Raw genomic sequence first — 16,759 nt, forward strand, 5'->3', positions numbered from 1 at the left:
TTTTTTTCCCATCAGGAGAACATGAATTGTACAGTAGGGCAATATGATGCATAGACATTATATTTTTTTATTTTCCACAAATAAAATGCATTTTGACATGTTCATATATACAACAGTTTCTGCAGTCATGAAAATCTTGAGTCCAACCAATGAATAATTTTCCATGGTAACAGCGCATCAAATGGAATAAAACATGACATTCATTAAAATAAAAAAAACCCTCATAATTAAAAACCCTCATAATTGTGAGTCTTCGCTCAACCATCAGTCATCGGGCTAAGAGGCGATATTAAATATCAAGTGACCGGCTGAACCTTTTTTTTTCCCCAGACTCAAAATATTTACAAATGACGCTGGTGTCTAAGCGACAATGTAACATAAAAAAAAAAAAAAGCGTAAAAAGTGGAACACTCAATGTCAACATATGTACGCACACTATTATGCAACATTGGACAGCACCCTAGACAAAATGTCCACCTTAGGGGGAAGAGAAGCAGCCCCCATATCAAACAAGCTGGAGCAGGAGGTCCTGGAAGGCATCCAGGCCTCTGCAGGAGTTCCTCAGGGCGCTGTCAGAATCCAACTGGGCAGCCAGGAGGAACAGCTTCCTGTCCTCCACCACCGAGCCCAGAGACAAGGCCTCGTGGAGCTCCGACAAGCTCACCGCCTCAGCTTTATCCTGGCGGGAGCCACAAACACAGCCCATTGTAGACTTTAATTTTCATTTTACTTTCAAGTGCTTTTTTTTTTTTTGTCTTGCCTGTTTGTTTCCCAGGACCACCACAGGCAGCTGGGGTTGCACTTGCAGGAGGCGGTGCAGCTCCGACTTTGCCAGCGGGAGGCGGCCGCGATCAGACGAGTCCACCACGTAGACCAGCACGTGAGTTCTGATCAGATACTCGCACCAGTAGCGCCGCAATTCCTCACCGCCACCAACTGTAAAATGGAGAAGAAAAAAAAAATATCTTTTTGGTATCAAGATGCCAGATAAGTAGTACTTCTGTCTAAATAAAGCTAATCTTACTTACTCTCTAGGAAGTCTAACTGACAAGCGGGTGCCCTGACGCTGATGAAATTGAAGCCTCGGGTGGGGCGACAGCGGCCCCTCTCGGCCCCCCCAGGCGTCAGGCCCTGAAGCATGCTGCTCTTGCCGGCTCCGTCCAAGCCGAGCACCAGCACCTGGCGCTTTCCGCATTCCTCTTCCTCCTGTGGGTGGAGTAAACGTCAAACCCTTATCAGTGTGGACTTTGCGCAGAATCAGAGAGGTTTTGCTTCTTTATCGGCGTTACTGTCGAGTAGAAACAGTGCAGAGATGATCACAGCGTTGCAAACGATTGGATGTTTGCCAAGTTAGGTGACGCTATCAAAACATTTGTTCGCTTTGTCTCCTTGGGGGCAAATCTTGATACAGCGTTGCCTTGAGATTTTGAGTTTGGTGACTTCCCTTTTTTTTTTTTCTACTGATGAACGGCACCCCATGACAGTTTGCAAGATAAAAACATACGACGACATAAGAATGGCACATTTGGACATTGTACTGCTCCTGCTGGTGTGCCCACCTAGGGACAATAAGACTGTCTACATGTGTTGTCTCATCATTTGTGTTACACACCCGGTTGTCAAGGCATCACTATATTTTAAATGAGTTTGAGCTGTCTAATTTACACACAGATTGGATGTTATCCAGTTTGGTTAGCAGTCGATGAAAAGGTTCCCCTGACTTTTGGCGAGAGAAGTGAGGTCCAGCCTGCATGGCAGGACCCTAGCATGCAAATTTCGAAAGATCAACATTTGAACCAAGAACGCGCGCCCTCAGTCTTGCTGTACCGCGACCAAACAATGGAGTGGTGCCTTACTTCCTTAATGGTGGCGTATTGCGCGTGGGGTGTCCACTTTCGCCTCGAGTAGAAGTAATTGAAGGCGATGAAGATCGCCGAGCCCAGCGTGGCCACGGCGGCGGTCAGCGCCACCGAAATGTGCCGGAGGAGCACCATGTGTGCAGGACCGGCGGCCGAAGCGGATTCGATGCTTCCCGGACGAGTGTGGAGGCCGAATGCCGGCGTTTCAGCCGCCTCTGCTGCGGTTCCTCCCTCGACATGTGACCGCGAGCTCGCAGTATGTTGTTTTTGTTTTTGTTTCCCCAAGAGGCGCAGGATGACAACGGAGCGTTCAAGTGTTTCGTGTAAATGTGGGCTTCCAATGGGTGCGTTCATGTTACCTGGAGCCCCCACTAATAAACGAGGAATATCTGACTGCACTTGAACGTTTCATCTCCACGTCCATCTTGTGATGTACATTCAAGTGACATTGATTTGCAAATAATGAAATAAGATGTTTTTTTCCCTCCATTTTATTATGTAATTTAATAATTTACACGTTAACGCATATACAATACATTTTATTTCTGTCTTTTTTTTAATTAAAAAAAAACTGCCGAATTGTATGTATTTTTTATATAAAAAGTAAACAACAGGTAATTTTCCACGAGATGGTTCCAAATAAATAAGTCATTGTGCTGGAAACTTGTTCTTTTGTCCACCCATTCCTAGGACATGTTACCCGGAGCAACTCAACTGACCTCGAATTATGAAGGCGATGCGCAAAATGTCCTCGAGCATCCCCATCCTGTTGATCTCTTGCCTCAGGTGGAAGAGTCGTCGGTGTTTGGTGAGCTCCAACTGGCTATAATGAAAACTTGGTCGGTCTCCTACAGCTCGTCTTCTTGCTGATGTTTGGCAGGGTGGTTCTGTTCCCAACTCCACCAGCCTTTTGTTCCTAAAATGATATCATAAAGTGATCTTTGAATGACACAAACATGTAGACCAAGTCATATGGCTTTCAAAGAAATGACTTTGAGGTAAAAAGAACAAAAAACATGTTATATTGTTTGGTACATTATGCAAGTCATGCAATGTAGTGAGGAAAAATAGCTAAAACGAGTTCTAAAAATGTAATGATGCTACATTTGTATTTGTGAGCTGAGCAGCACAGTTGACTTTGTCCAATCTTGTTTTGCTATTGAGGCTGACTTTTGACCACACCATTTTTCTTATTATTGCAAGAGCCAATTCACAACTATCAATCATTCCATCTCATCTATCACATCTATCCTCTGGGTCAGTATCAGTTCCTCAATTGGCCACTTGAGGGTGCTATCAGACTGCTCAAAGCCGCATTGGTACACAGGTAGAGGGTTCATACGTCCTAGTTACTATGATCCTCTCTTTTGATCCTCATAATAGTCCGTATCTTGTAATATTTTATGTAATGATGTTCTTTAGAACATCAAAACAAAGGTGCAATTTCGACATTTTCTGATCAATCTGAAACCGTTAAAAAATAACATTTACTTTGAAACCAGAATCGCAAGCCGGAAGCTACGGCGGGGAATATCCGGTTTGACTTGACGTAGCCGGATGACTGTAGTGAAGTCACCGGGAACTAGTGGACGAACACTTTATCCAGCTGCACCATCACCGTGAAAGACGTCATTCAAATCGTAGAGTTTGTTTTTTATTTAGCGACCGGCGTCTCCGCTTCCTCCCGTTGGGCTTATTCACCCCTTCCCTCTCCCAGCGTTGGGTTGTCAGGCGGACTAGCATCGATTCCCCATCGGTCCTCCCTCGAACATGGTGGTGGCCTGTGGCCAAGAAGACGACGAGACAGCCCGGGGACGTCGAGTGGAGTCGTTTTAAACCCATATTTCGGGTTTGTACTCTCATCTGTCGCGTTTGGCCTTCACCGTTTGGACTTTCGACGTTGAAGGCAAATCTCCCCTATTAGCGGATTTGTAGGGGGGGCACAACGCGGTAATTTGGCGTCCGAAGTTACCCTCAACTTTTGGGGGGGAGATAAGATGGCGACATTGGAGGAGACAAGTGCACTCTGATGGGACCGTGTTACCCCCTGCGTCACTTTTAGCAGCCTTCCCCCTTGTTTGTTTACTTGGATTACTACATATTATGGATATTCGCAGTCAAGGGGCGCCTTCTCGGGAATAATCACCATCACCGGTGATGACAATAATGACCGAGAAAAGCGATGGTTTCCCCTCGTCGAGATTTTGAGTAGTCGCGGGCAGTTCATTACATGGAGACTCGGCTGACATGCCGAGGACGGAGTTGCCACTACCCGACGGTTGGGAGGAAGCCCGAGACTTTGACGGCAAAGTCTACTACATCGACCACATCAACCATAGCACCAGCTGGATCGATCCCAGAGACAGGTAAGAAAGGGACCAAGGCTGCTCAAAGAGCCATCAAATAATCTTACTTTGGCAATCAAAAGAAAGATCCAGTACACAGAAAACAAAAAAAACAACATCTGTACGAATTATGTGTGATATGTGTTTCTCATGAAAACTGTGCAATTCTTCTAAAAAGAAACATTTTGAAGTGAGATAGGGAATTGTGTATTTGGAGAGAGCAATAATTCACCTCTGATAAGAAATGTTGAATTTGAAGTGAACTTGTTATCTGGCTAGTAATATTCTTGGCATATGCGGCGTTACATGTATAAAAAAATCTCATGGCACCTTTATGGTTTCCTTAAGACCACAGACTTTGACACCAAATCCCTTTCATACCTCGTGTCTGGAATCCAAACGGCTTAAGCTTGTTGCTTTTTTCATTTCATATTTAATTTCCCTCAGCTGCTCCAGTTGACGTGAGTCCAAACGTTATTGTCATGGCAGCGTCGCTCCCTTCTTTTTCCATCGTCCGCTCGCATCAAGAAACGGGCAGATGGTGTCCTCAAAACTTAAAAGTGGCAGCTGCTTTGAGCACGTCTGACGTTTGAAGGAGTCGTCCACGGCTGGACAAACTTTCATATTCAGAAATGTGACTATAAATGTATTCTAAGCAATCGATTTGAAGGCCACACGTGCCCACCCAGGCAAGTAGTTAAACATTTAGCCACTGGTTTGTGCAAGATCGAACGAGGTTAGCGTCCTTCAAACATACACACGCACGCACACACATTCCTGAAACGCACGGCGTGAAGGGCCAAGCGGCACTCGCCGGCCAAGCGTCTGATTCATCCCGAATCCCTTTCACTGCCTGCCAAGGTGCGCGGGGTTCAAAGTTCAGCGTGAGGCCCCACAGAGTGCCACAGGCATCGTTGACTACTTCCTCTCAAATACCTAACCAACAATTTTCTTTTGGATGAACACAGCTCATTGTATATGTTCAAAAGAATTGTCAGAATCCAATTTTTGCTTTTTGCATATACTATAAAAAATGGCGGTATTGCAGTTACTTTTAAAAACGTGTTCCAAGTCATTTGTCATGTACAATTTGTAACGTGCATCTGACATGCTTTATAGTATCACATTACAGTGCAGGAAAGTAACAACAGCTAACCGGAGGTATGTCCGACACGAGCACTTGAGCAACATATTTGGCATTGCTAGCGTTCTTTCCGCCATCCAACTGGCCTGACGTGTCGCACCAGTAATCGGCCGCTGTCGCTAGAAAATGCCGCCAATACTTTTCGCTTCACAAATATGTTGTTTGGATTCACAATTCCAAAAATAAAGCCAGCTGCTCAGCCCTTCTTGAATGTGCAAAATGGTTCTTCTGACACGCCAAACGTGTGTCGTCAGGCTACAGGAATGTCATCTGCCAGATAAGATTGTTTACTCGCGCTACGCAGATCTCCTGCTGATATTCCCGTCACTTGGCCGTGACAGAAATCTTGCGTGTGGATGAATAGTTGTTTGCCTTGGAACTCGCCGCTTGGTATTTAGTCATTCAGAAATACGCTTGGTGCTTTCCGCCATGGTGTAATTGGGAAAAAAAACGATCACGGCCGCATTCAAACGTGTCGAGGAACTTCTTCTCCACTCCCTGTTTGAATTTACAATCTGTTTGGCTATGATGGTTCCCGACAAAAGCAATCGCTTGACTTTGACTCGGCTGAAATGAAAAAGGAATAGCTTACTATCAGCTACTTAGCTAGCATTCAAGTCTCTTTCAAAACAAGTCACTCACAACTACTCTTGCCAACAAGCAAGCCATGTCATCTTTGTACAAATATTTACGATGTGTGCTCCTCACCCCCGGGCTCTGCTGGATTCATTTCGATTTTCTTTTCGGTGCTGTGAAGCAGTGGAGCATGTGAGCGGGACTTCAAGTGGCTATTGAGCAACTGACAGCCAAATGGAAGCCAGGCCGCCGTAACCAGCTGGCCCTTCAAGTTTGGGTCAGCGGCCGTTAGAGGACACGATTTAGTGGGTGAGAGTAGAGAGAGGCCCAGAATCAAATAATGGGGGTACGGCCAGCCAACCGGTGGTTGGCAGCAACCTCTGTGTCGCTCTGTCCTGAAGCTAAATTTAGAGCCAAGCTGAGGCCATCTTACGTGGCCCCTTCTTCTATTATTCAATAGGAAAAAGGACCCAGTTCACTTTCTGTCTGCAGAGATGCTCGGTACTTATTTTTGGGCTACCTGTCTCTGCTTCAACTAAATTCGGCTGCACTTGACTTAAATATGAAAAAAAAATCACTCGTGTAAGAGTAAGGAATTCTCTCCGTGGCTAGTAAAGACAGAGTTTTGAGAAAGAGAAGGAAAAAAGTGGTGGCATCATTGAGTAGCCCCGCCCCTCACCACTGCGCTGACTGGTTGGAAGGCCGACGGTTGCCCTAGAAACCTCCAGGCGATGCGTTAGTGCTGCTCGAGGAATGCCGCGGGTCGGTTTCCTCCTATTGTGGTCTGCGGGAGGGACCCCCCGGCCCCCCTCCCAGCCTTCTACTTTTTTTTTTTTTTTTATCTTACCCCCCTCTTGGAGGTGAATAGAGAACTCTGAAACACCAAACTGGTCACCCCCCCCCCCCCCCCCCCCCCCCACCCCTCTCCAACTGCTTCATGGAAGCTCTTTCAGACATTGCAATGAAAGAACAGGTTTAAAAAACACGCTCGAATCTCACTTGTGTCTAAAAGTGAATGAAAATAATACACTCTAGCCTGAACGCATAATTTGAGTGACACTGTTCCGACTTTCATATCATTGAGGTGTGTGACAATATTTTTTTTTCCTCCTCCTCCGCCGCAGGCAGACGAAGCCTCTGACGTTCGCCGACTGTATCGGAGATGAGCTGCCGGTCGGTTGGGAGGAGGCGTTCCACCCCGTGGTCGGGGCGTACTATGTCGACCACAACACAAGTGAGTTCATTTGATCTGTCTATGACAGTCCATTTGTTCAGTCATTTGTATTTTCTGATGGGATCTCAAACGGTTCTTCCCAGAAAGCACCCAACTGGAGGACCCGCGAGCACAGTGGCAGCGGGAGCAAGAGGCCATGCTCCGGGAGTACCTGGCCGTGGCCCGGGACGCCCTCAGCGCCCAAAAGGAGATCTACCAGGTGAAGGAGCAGCGGCTCCGTCTCGCGCAGCAGGAGTACCTCCAGCTCAACAATACTTGGCGGGACAAGTCCACGTCGCAGACAAGCTGTGAGCGTCGCCTCGGACGAATGAATGGGTCCGACACGGGGGGAAAAAGGTTTGAAATATATTTCTGTCCTTTCCACTCCAGTGAACTCCAGAACGTCCACCTCCAGCAAGTACGACCCAGATATCCTCAAAGCTGAAATCGCCACAGCCAAAAGTCGGGTAAGAGAACATCACGTAAACGCCATACGCACGCAAAGAAACAGAAAGAAATGAATTTGACCGGACCATATCATTTCCTCCACTTTTCTTCATATCGTCTACCCTGTCCTCCATTTTGTGTGTGTCTCAGGTCAGCAAGCTGAAGCGGGACCTGGCCTGTATGAAGCAGGAGCTGCAGTACAAAGAACAAGGCTTCGAGACCCTCAAAGAGTAAGCGCTCTCGCTTGGCCGGCTAAAACGCACGCGCATTTCTCTTCAGGTCATTCCCTCCGCCGTGCGACCGGTCGGAATTCGACATTTGTGCAAACATCATCATTCTCGTGAGCAGTAAACGTCTCCTTATCAGCACGGTTATTGCCTCAGCGTTTATCGCACATTCCACGCGGCCATTAAACACGGTTGCCTCTATGAAAGCCCCAGCTGACGAGAGTAAGTGCGTGCGGCGGCCATTAATCAAGCCGCTGTTGGCGGGAAGCGTTTGTCCTTTCTTCTGTTCGAATCCCACACTGCCGCCGTTCTTTTGTTCTGCGTGTTTTTTTGAAAACCACTTCTTGCCGTCAGTCGTAGCTGAGCGCGGGGGGGGGGCATGTGCGTCTCGCGCCGCTCTGGAGCTCATGCAAGTGAGAGTGTCACAGGAGGATTAATGAGTAGCCGAGCGGTTGAACAACATTCCTGCGTGGCTCCCCGCTGCCGCCGCCACCTCTCTCCTGTTACAGTCATCGGGCGGCGCTTGCGCAAATACAAAATAGGCTTAGGCCTGGAATGCGGCCGCCCGCTTCCTGATAAGATTTGGCTAAATACCTAACAATACTTGAAATTTTTGGGGCCCGCTGCGTGGGAACTTTTTTGTTTGACGTAAATGTTAAATGTCACCCGAAAGCACCTCGGCCTCATGACACTGTGCCCGCTCCGCCATGTATAAGAAGCACTTACAAGAGGATTATGCTCTCCCCTCCTTTCGCTTCCTCATTCTCCGTGTACGTCGCTCGCTGTCTCTCTCTTCTCCCTCTCGCCCTCCGCCTCTTCCCTCCCTGAAGAATGTGGAAGGACCTGTTGTCCTGACGCGCGCATGACTTCATTACCATAAACTCGGCTGCCCCCGGTGGCTGTTTGCCGCAGCGCCGCTCAACTCGACAAAATACGGCCAGCATTTATTCGCTATCCTTGACAGCCGTGTTGTGAACAAAACTCTCCTTCCTCCCCTTTGCAGGATCGACCAGAAGGTGTCCAACGGCCCATATGGCTTCAAGCTGCAGGAGGCGCAGGCCATCCTCAACGAGGTGCGCTCCATTCGAGACGCCATCAGCACTGGCGAGAAGGAGAAACAAGAACTCATGCAGGTGCTTGGAATCATTTCCTCATTTTCCTCCCGTCATCACTATACCGGGATTTTTAGAAGATGGACAATGTAAACAAATCAATCATTCGGAATGGATCCACTGTGTTTGGCAAACATTTATCATAGCCAATATGATTCACTCATGACTGTATGAATGAGCTCATTAGTTGGAGACTCTTCTGCACTCACCTTCCCTGTCCCCCTTTTGTGATCATTTGCAGCTGACGCCGCAGTCTGATCCCTCGTGTGTGTGTGTGTGTGTAGTGGGGGGGGGGGGGGGCTGTAAGTGTAATAGAGGTTTAACAAATATGATTGTCAAGCCCAGCCGTTTTCTGAGGTGGTGTGAAAATCTATTGGCAGGCTCAATGTATATGTTCCATCTTCCACACAGAAACTGGCGATTCTGAAGGATGCTTTCCAGTTGGACTCGGGCTCGCAGCAGGATCTGTGGGGCAGCAGTCCCTCGCTGGCCAACTCGGAGCTGTCCATCCCGCGACTCTACTCTGACGCCGGGTCCCAGACGGACATCCCCGCCGAGGTGAGTCGCGGTCGTAAACAAGCAACATGAGAAAAGCCCTTCCATAAAACTGCTTTCTGCGCGTGTGCAGTTTGTGAACAACTCCAACAAACTTGCGGAGAAAGTTCGCCTGAGTCTGAAGTACGAGGAGGCCAGACGAAGGTAAGCCGCCGCTTTGTTGGCGAGCTTGCCCAGTTTTTTTTCTCGTCCTTCGTCCCTCATCGCGACCTTCCTTCCAGGATCGCCACCATCGAGGTGCAGATCGCCAAGCTGGACAGCGAAGCGTGGCCGGGCCTGCTGGACCCGGAGCGCGACCGCCTCATCCTTATCAACGAGAAGGAGGAGTTGCTGAAGGAGTTGCAGTACGTACGTCCCCAACAGCGCCTGGAGCCCAGCGACGCCCAGAAGCTGGAGACGCAGAAGAAGCGTCTGGAGAGAGACCTGCAGGCCGCCAGGGACAACCAGAGCAAAGCTCTGACTGAAAGGTGCGCAAAAGAGCTTCAATCAAAAACAATCTGTCATAACTCCCGAAAAGTTGGATTGTTTCTGAGCACCAAGAAGGGTCACCATAAATGTTAGCGCAAAGTGATGAAAACCAAATGACCTTCAATTGTCTTCTGACCGTGAGTGACGTCAAACGTCCGCAACCCTTTTATCGCAGACTCGACAGCACCCCCCCCTTGTCTACCCCCGCCGCCCCTTTTCCACTCTCAACAGGACTACCGTTGTTCAGGTCGGACCCTTCCTGCGCTCGAGCTCCCTTTGTGCCCCGTCTCCTGTTGCCGTAACACGAGACGTTCATAAAAGAGCCTCTTGTCGGCCGCACTCGGACCCTCGTGTTCACAAAGACGCACGTACTACATTAAGTACACTCGCAGAGTGGTCGCAACCACTGCTTCAGAAGAAAATGATAGATATTGCAAACATTTTGAGCATATTTTTACATTCAGTTTTCAAGCTATAATGTGGAATTTTCCAAATTGAAAAATATTAATTATATCATATTTGGAATTTAGAATCAAACTTAAATTTGGTAAATTTCTGTTTCATTCCCATGGAAATTTTCATGGACTTTTGTGACTTGCTCTTTTTTTTTTTATTTAACAAGAGTTCTTTACTATTGTAAAATATAAATCGTAACCAAATTAGTAGGGTTAGTAAATTATTGAACAGGTCAACACAACAGCAAGTCCCATGAGTAGAAAGTGAAGGTTCAATAGATGTGAACCAATGCGCAGCTGCTCAGTAACCCGAGAGAAGGCTTCCTCGCTTTGGCCCGTTTCCATTCAAAACATTGGATCATGTGACCAGCTGTCAATGGCCACCTTTCCTTATGATAAAGCTGCAATCAGATGACAGAAATCACTAAATATTTTCATAAATGAATGATATATATTTTTTTCCCCCCTCTGTTTTCAGGCTGCGACTTCACTGCAAGAGGAACAAGCTGGTCAGGGAGCTGGAGGAGTTGGTTCGACTGGCCACGTCGTTGCATACTCAGCTCAAAAGGTTGGTTCACTTGAGAGCGTTTTTTAATGCAAAATGAATGCACTTTCTAACATCGGTACGGAAGAGCTAACTGAAGTGTCGAGGTGATACGGAACGAGCGGGGAACGTCCCTCAAGTCTCATTTTGCCCTGATAAAGTTTCCACATTATTCTGACTTGGCAATAACGTCTTTCTCAAATATGAATCATTTCTTGTGCTTGTTTTTTTGACACGCGGCTGGCTTACCCTACATCAAACTAAGTCTTACTAAAAGCAGAAAAGTGCTGGAAATTGTGACATTACACTTCTCAGCAGTCCAGCATTGTTTCTCTGGCGCCACCTGTTGGTAGATGTTGGAACAGCAAGCGCTCTTTCATCTTCATGGACATCTTTTATTCATATCCACTCCTCACAAAAGCTTAATAATATTGCTTTTTGGTTGAGATTTCAGAAAGAACACTCAATTTATTATCATTTGGAATTTCTTTGTGTGCCGTATGCAGCCTGTCCGCCAGCACGCTGTCGTGTTCGTCCGGCAGCAGCCGAGGCTCGCTGACGTCCAGCCGCGGCTCGCTGGCCACCACCTCCAGCTTGGGCTCCTCCTCCTCCCTGAGTTTCACCGACATCTACCTGGAGCAGCCGGAGCTGGCCGACCCGGACTTCCAGAACAAGCTGGACAGCCTCCTGCAGGACGGCGGCCAGGCTGGCTACCGGCCCTCCAACTCCATCACCACCATACACGAACACGAAGTGGTGACGGGCGCCGACGGGAGGGACGACGAAAGGCCCGAAGGCCAAACACAGAGGCTGGGTGGAGATTTTGGCAAAGGTGTTGCGGGAGGGGAGGTGGGACCCTCCAGGATTCAAGCGCTCAGACTCTCCGAGACCCCACGCTCCATGAACTCTTTGTCGCCACGCTCGTCGCTTTCCTCGCTCTCGCCGCCTTGCTCGCCGCTTGTCACGGACGCTACCTTCCTGTCCGGGGAGGCCTTTGCCGGCCAAGCGGGGCCCGGTGGCGTGAGCCTAGATTTGGAACTTCAGAGCAGACTAGCGGCGCTGGACCTCAGGCTGGACTCCCAGGAGCAGCGGCAGGAGGAACGAGGCGCCCCCGGTGGGCTGGAGGAGAAGCAGGAACGCAACGGCTTGCTGGTTGAGGAGGTGAAAGGTAAAACGGAGAAGCTATACTATGCTTCAAAGAGTCTGATCTAGTGCAAGGGCGTCATCTCTGCACCCGTCACACTTTCAGTGGCGCCACTTGCAGCGGGGCCAAAGATTGGCGTGATCTCAGCTGTGTCTGACGAGTCTGTCGCCGGTGACAGCGGCGTGTACGAGCCCTCTGAGCGCAGGTACCGACACCATATTTGCAAACAAATCACACATGTTCACTTTAAAACATGTTATTTAATAGTTGAGGATTGTTTTTCTGCTTCTTCCAGGCCAGGCCTCCCTGGCGACCTGCTCCTGACCTCCGACGAGGAGAGGCTGCCTCTGGGCTGCGCTCAGGTGCAGCTCGGCTTCCGCTACGAGCCACGAGACCGGCGCTTCACAGTCTCCGTCATGCGACTGTCCAACTGTAGCGCCCTCTGTCTCCCGGCTGACCAGAAAATGTAAGAATTCAATACCCATGAGAAAGATGGCTTAAAAATCTGCACTAGAGCGGGAGCGCAAACGTTGAGTCGCGATCTAGCGGCAGGATGCTGTATCCTAAATTCCACTTTGAAAAGCCCGTGTGTCATGTCACGGCCAGACACGTCCGCGTCGCCGTGCTCCCCTGCGTGGAGACCACACGCTGCCTTTTCCGAACCTGCGGCTACCCACCGGAAGAAGTTTTGGACTTCAACGAGGTGTTCGGCATCCAGCTGTCTCACAGCGCACTACGGCAGAAAACGCTGAGGGTGGACGTGTGCGACACCGCCAAGTCGGGCCACGAGCAATGCCTGGTGAGTCTTCATTGTGTTCTCCAGTGGTAGGAACTAAACTATATAGCACACACAGGAAACCTTTTATTACATTTAAAAAAAATAAAAATATTCCACAGGCAGGAGCCCAGATCAGCCTGGCCGACGTCAGCTGTTCGGAGGAGAGAAGAACCAAGTGGTACAATCTGCTGAGTCATGCTCTCCTGCCCATTGCCAGCGGCAAGGACAAAGAGAGCGGCACAACCTGCGGCTTAGACACGGTGAGAGCCGACGCAAACTTCGCGTAGGCCGCACACATTCTTGGCACGTTTGTCAAGTGAAGTGTCTTTTGTTTGCGAAGAAAAGGCGGGGCACAAATCATTGTCGCTTGTTTCAGAGCGGACCTTGTAGGAGTGACAGAGTTGCGGGCGACGAAGAAGCGTGGTGAGTTTCGTCTAGTTAGCACACCTGACTTCCACACCCACGCCCGGCTACTGCCTTTTTGCGTCAACATTTCTGCGGTGAACACTTCTTCCTGTTTACATGTGAGAGAGGATATGAAAGAACGGGAGACATCGGGTCGGGAATGTTTGTGACATGACAAAACGCTCTGGAACGCGCCGTCGGAATGCCGGCGGGCCGGTTTGCGAACGTAAATAAAGTTGCTTGAATTTGCAAAACATCAAAGTGCGACCTTCGTTCTCAGGCACGGCGACCTGCTGGAGGTCTTTGACGATGAAGAAGAACTCTGCGCTGTGGGGACAGAGCCTGTGGAGGAAGGAGACCTTTTCTTCGCTGACGGCGGCCAGTGGCAGACAGAGGAGGAGCAACAGCAAGATGAAGAGGAGGAGGAGGAGGACGAGAGCGAGACCAAAGTTCCCCCTCGAGCCGCCATTAAAGAAAAGGTAAATAAATAAACGACAGCAAAAAAAAGCAGCTTTGAATTTGCCCACCTGATGACGTCTCAGGTGAACAAGGAGACGAGTATGGACGGCTCATCATCCGGTCACCACTCGGTGGTCCGACCCAAGGAACGGCGTGCCGACCTCCCCCAACATCAGCACGCCTTCATGCGGGGCACCGCCATCATCCGCTCCAAGACCTTCTCCCCGGGCCCGCAGAGCCAGTACATCTGCAGGGTGAGCTAACTCGCAGCGGCCACAAGGGGGCGGCCGGCGCTTGGCTTGAGCTCATTCGTCCTCTGCTTGCAGATCAACCGCAGTGACAGCGACAGCTCCACACTCTCCAAAAAGTCTCCATTTGTGCGAAATGCCTCCGAGAGACGCAGCATGCGCATGAAGAAGGTACAAAGACTAACAACAACTTTTGTATTATTTTTGATGCACCTTAAAATTAGTCATGCTGAGCAGCAAGATACTTAAACATACAAATGTGGTCTCAACATTCCAATGTCAAAACAAAGTTGTTGCTGGTGTCCTCCAGCCTCCCACGCAGGTGAAAGGTCTGGACGGCCTGCTGCGGACCTCTTTGGACCTGGAGCTGGACCTGCAGGTGTCCCGCACCCGCCAGTCGCGCCTGGATCAGGAGCTGCACGTCTTGCGTGAGCTGAAGGCGCAGCTGGAGACGGCGCGGCAACAGGGCCGGCGCGAGCTACCCGCCTGGGTCCGAGAAGACGAGCGCTTCCGTCTCCTCCTCAAGCACGCCGAGAAACAGGTGAATTTCTTTTTCCACTTTTAGCTGGATTTCACGCTTTTTGGGTCAACGCTTTAGCAGCTTCCGGGTTCCTAAAGTAAGCTCCCGGCTGTGTCCGACAGACTCAGGAGGAGCAGCTGCAGGAGAAGCGGGTGGAGAAGATGATGAGGGCGGCGGCAAAGGACGTCCACAAAATCAGAGGTCGCAGCCGCAAGGAGGTCCCCGAGGTGCAGACTTTCCGGTAAGGGGAACCGCCTCGGAAAGACAAGCTGTACCGAAAGCAAGACGCGTACATTTCTTGAAACAAGTTGCCTATTTTGGAGTTCCAAAACGTCCATCTTTCCAGGGAGAAAATGGCATTCTTCACACGAGCCAAGACCAGTATCCCGGATCTGCCGGCCCATGACGTCTAGCCAAGCATTTCAAGAGAGTCTTAACCCTCCTCTGCGCCTCAAGTCAAAGCGGTCGTATGAAGAATTTTACCATATCGTAGACGCAAAACAAATATTACCGTGACCACTCAGCATTGTTAGCTTTTGTAAAGTTAGTGACCACGCCGCTCCAGGTTTTCGTTTTGTTTTGTTTCTGTTACTAACACGACTTTGAAATCATTCCAGCACAAGCAACAGCACAAATGTCTAATCTAACAATAATGGTACTGAAGCAACAAGATTTGATGAGAATCATAAATACAATATGAGAAAGTATGTTTTGAAATGATCTGTGTTTGTATTTGAAATCCTCTTGAACTGGAAGAAGAGAACTACATGTCCCAGCATGCATCGCAGCACCTCGTCACACACCCAAATTCTCTCACAATCTTCACTACTTTCATCTACAGTAGCAAAAGGAAATATTCGAATGCTTAAAAAAAAAAAATCCGATCATTGGTATCCTATCAATAGCACTGATGGTCGCGATTCCGTTTTTTTTCTACATTCTTATTTGAATGAGTCAAAAAAACTCTCACACTCAGGTAGAAAATTAGTTAGTCTGCACTTTAATGGAATGATTGTAAGCAGTGTCAAGAGAAAAAATATATATCACGCTGGAATAATTATTGAAACCTTGAAAGAAATGACTGCAAAACATCGTGATTGTACTCAGCACCAGCATTGGCACCTTGCTCTTCATTCTGATTGGCTATTTCGTTGAACGAGTTGTAACTGGATGAATTTACAGTTTTCCGCATCTATGACTGGTTTTTTTTTAGGCTTACAAGAAAACCAGTAATAATCTGTGTTTATCCATTACTGGGTTCCAAAGGGGCAGAAAGTTTGAAAATAAATTTCCATGGGAAGTTGAGATGGGGAATTTTGGAAATCTTCCAAATTGGAAATGTTATCGGCTTTAAATGCGGATTGAGGGTATTTAATGAAATCCTACTGGATTCACGCAGAAGTTGAAACAATTGAAAATGATTTGGGGTCAAAGGACTAATAGGAAAGTTTTTAAATTATTTCTCTTGGTCTCATTTGTTTCCATTTCACAAAACCTGGCCTTTGAACAGGGATGTGTAGACTGTCAAATTCACAAGTGATGAGAGTTAAATACTCGTTAAAAAAAAAAAAAAAAAATCCAAACGCTGGAATGTTTTTTTTTTCCTCAATGTGAACACTGTCAAGAGAATCTCGTCTAGATCGACTCCGTGTTTTTGTTGCTCTTTACTTGCTGATGAAGGAATGTTGTTTTTACTACACGAATGTCAAGAGAGGAAAAAAAATGCTGTTGATGTCCCAAGTGATCTCTTTATTTTTTTTGTTTTTTAATGTAGAGACCCCCACTCATTAACCTATTTGTGTTGTGATGATGAGGGTGAGGATGTGTGTGCGTGATTGAGGAGGAACCAACCAGCATATATTTATTGCACTTTGTGATTTGGGTGTGCTTTTCCTTTTTTTTTTTCTTCTTCTTCTTCCTTTTTCTCGTCAGGCATCCCGAAAAGCTGTGAATTGAATTCTCAGACACTGTACTGTCAACCAGAGTTGTAAATATTTCACCAGCACAAAAAAAGACAACCACAACAAAAACACAATATCTTTTGTAGTTTCACAACAAATAAAATGTTATCTTTTATTTCTGTGGGCTGGTTGTTGTCTTTTCAGTCTCCCGTTTAAAACAATGTTGACTCTTCAGGAGCTTTTGTCGTGGTGAAACTTTGTGTCACATTTTGTCTGTTCGTTTCCCTGTGTTAGTGTTGTCATGGTTACAGTTTGCGTCTCTGTGCACTCGCCCCTCCCCTCCTGTGTCTATCCATAAT

The 16,759-nt window shown here is 48.0% G+C and overlaps 2 protein-coding genes across 3 annotated transcripts; one reads left to right on the forward strand and one right to left on the reverse strand.

Moving 5' to 3' along the window:
• Nucleotides 1-44: 44 nt before the first annotated feature.
• arl10 (ADP-ribosylation factor-like 10) lies at nucleotides 45-4,819 on the reverse strand. Of its 2 annotated transcripts, XM_037269842.1 has the most exons (5): nucleotides 4,586-4,819; nucleotides 2,610-2,775; nucleotides 1,029-1,206; nucleotides 761-936; nucleotides 45-679 (listed from the first exon to the last, which is right to left on the reverse strand). In XM_037269842.1, exons 2-5 carry the CDS (start codon nucleotides 2,622-2,624, stop codon nucleotides 506-508), a joined length of 543 nt encoding a protein of 180 aa, XP_037125737.1. In that variant the 5' UTR covers nucleotides 2,625-2,775; nucleotides 4,586-4,819; the 3' UTR covers nucleotides 45-505. The 2 variants fall into 2 exon arrangements, with proteins under 2 accessions (XP_037125737.1, XP_037125736.1); XM_037269841.1 differs by lacking the exons at nucleotides 2,610-2,775; nucleotides 4,586-4,819 and adding an exon at nucleotides 1,857-2,359.
• wwc1 (WW and C2 domain containing 1) lies at nucleotides 3,408-16,575 on the forward strand. Its single transcript, XM_037269830.1, has 22 exons — nucleotides 3,408-4,225; nucleotides 7,049-7,158; nucleotides 7,242-7,445; nucleotides 7,528-7,604; nucleotides 7,735-7,814; nucleotides 8,815-8,944; nucleotides 9,335-9,481; nucleotides 9,552-9,622; nucleotides 9,700-9,945; nucleotides 10,880-10,969; nucleotides 11,452-12,113; nucleotides 12,195-12,294; nucleotides 12,385-12,555; nucleotides 12,696-12,888; nucleotides 12,987-13,127; nucleotides 13,244-13,290; nucleotides 13,553-13,751; nucleotides 13,815-13,985; nucleotides 14,058-14,150; nucleotides 14,290-14,520; nucleotides 14,622-14,740; nucleotides 14,846-16,575. The coding sequence occupies exons 1-22, from the start codon at nucleotides 4,107-4,109 to the stop codon at nucleotides 14,910-14,912; spliced, it is 3,468 nt and encodes a 1,155-aa protein (XP_037125725.1). The 5' UTR covers nucleotides 3,408-4,106; the 3' UTR covers nucleotides 14,913-16,575.
• Nucleotides 16,576-16,759: the final 184 nt, after the last annotated feature.

Source organism: Syngnathus acus, chromosome 14, assembly GCF_901709675.1.
Source record: "Syngnathus acus chromosome 14, fSynAcu1.2, whole genome shotgun sequence".
NCBI classification, from domain to species: Eukaryota; Metazoa; Chordata; class Actinopteri; order Syngnathiformes; family Syngnathidae; genus Syngnathus; species Syngnathus acus.

Excerpts from the sequence above, each read along its gene's own strand:
- wwc1 (XM_037269830.1), top strand. The coding sequence starts at position 4,107 with ATGCCGAGGACGGAGTTGCCACTACCCGACGGTTGGGAGGAAGCCCGA. Across the intron at positions 7,159-7,241 it reads CTATGTCGACCACAACACAA|AAAGCACCCAACTGGAGGAC; the intron begins GTGAGTTCATTT and ends GGTTCTTCCCAG. Across the intron at positions 13,291-13,552 it reads GCGGGCGACGAAGAAGCGTG|GCACGGCGACCTGCTGGAGG; the intron begins GTGAGTTTCGTC and ends CTTCGTTCTCAG.
- arl10 (XM_037269841.1), bottom strand. The coding sequence starts at position 2,213 with ATGAACGCACCCATTGGAAGCCCACATTTACACGAAACACTTGAACGC. Across the intron at positions 937-1,028 it reads TCAGTTAGACTTCCTAGAGA|TTGGTGGCGGTGAGGAATTG; the intron begins GTAAGTAAGATT and ends TCCATTTTACAG. Across the intron at positions 680-760 it reads TGGTCCTGGGAAACAAACAG|GATAAAGCTGAGGCGGTGAG; the intron begins GCAAGACAAAAA and ends GGCTCCCGCCAG.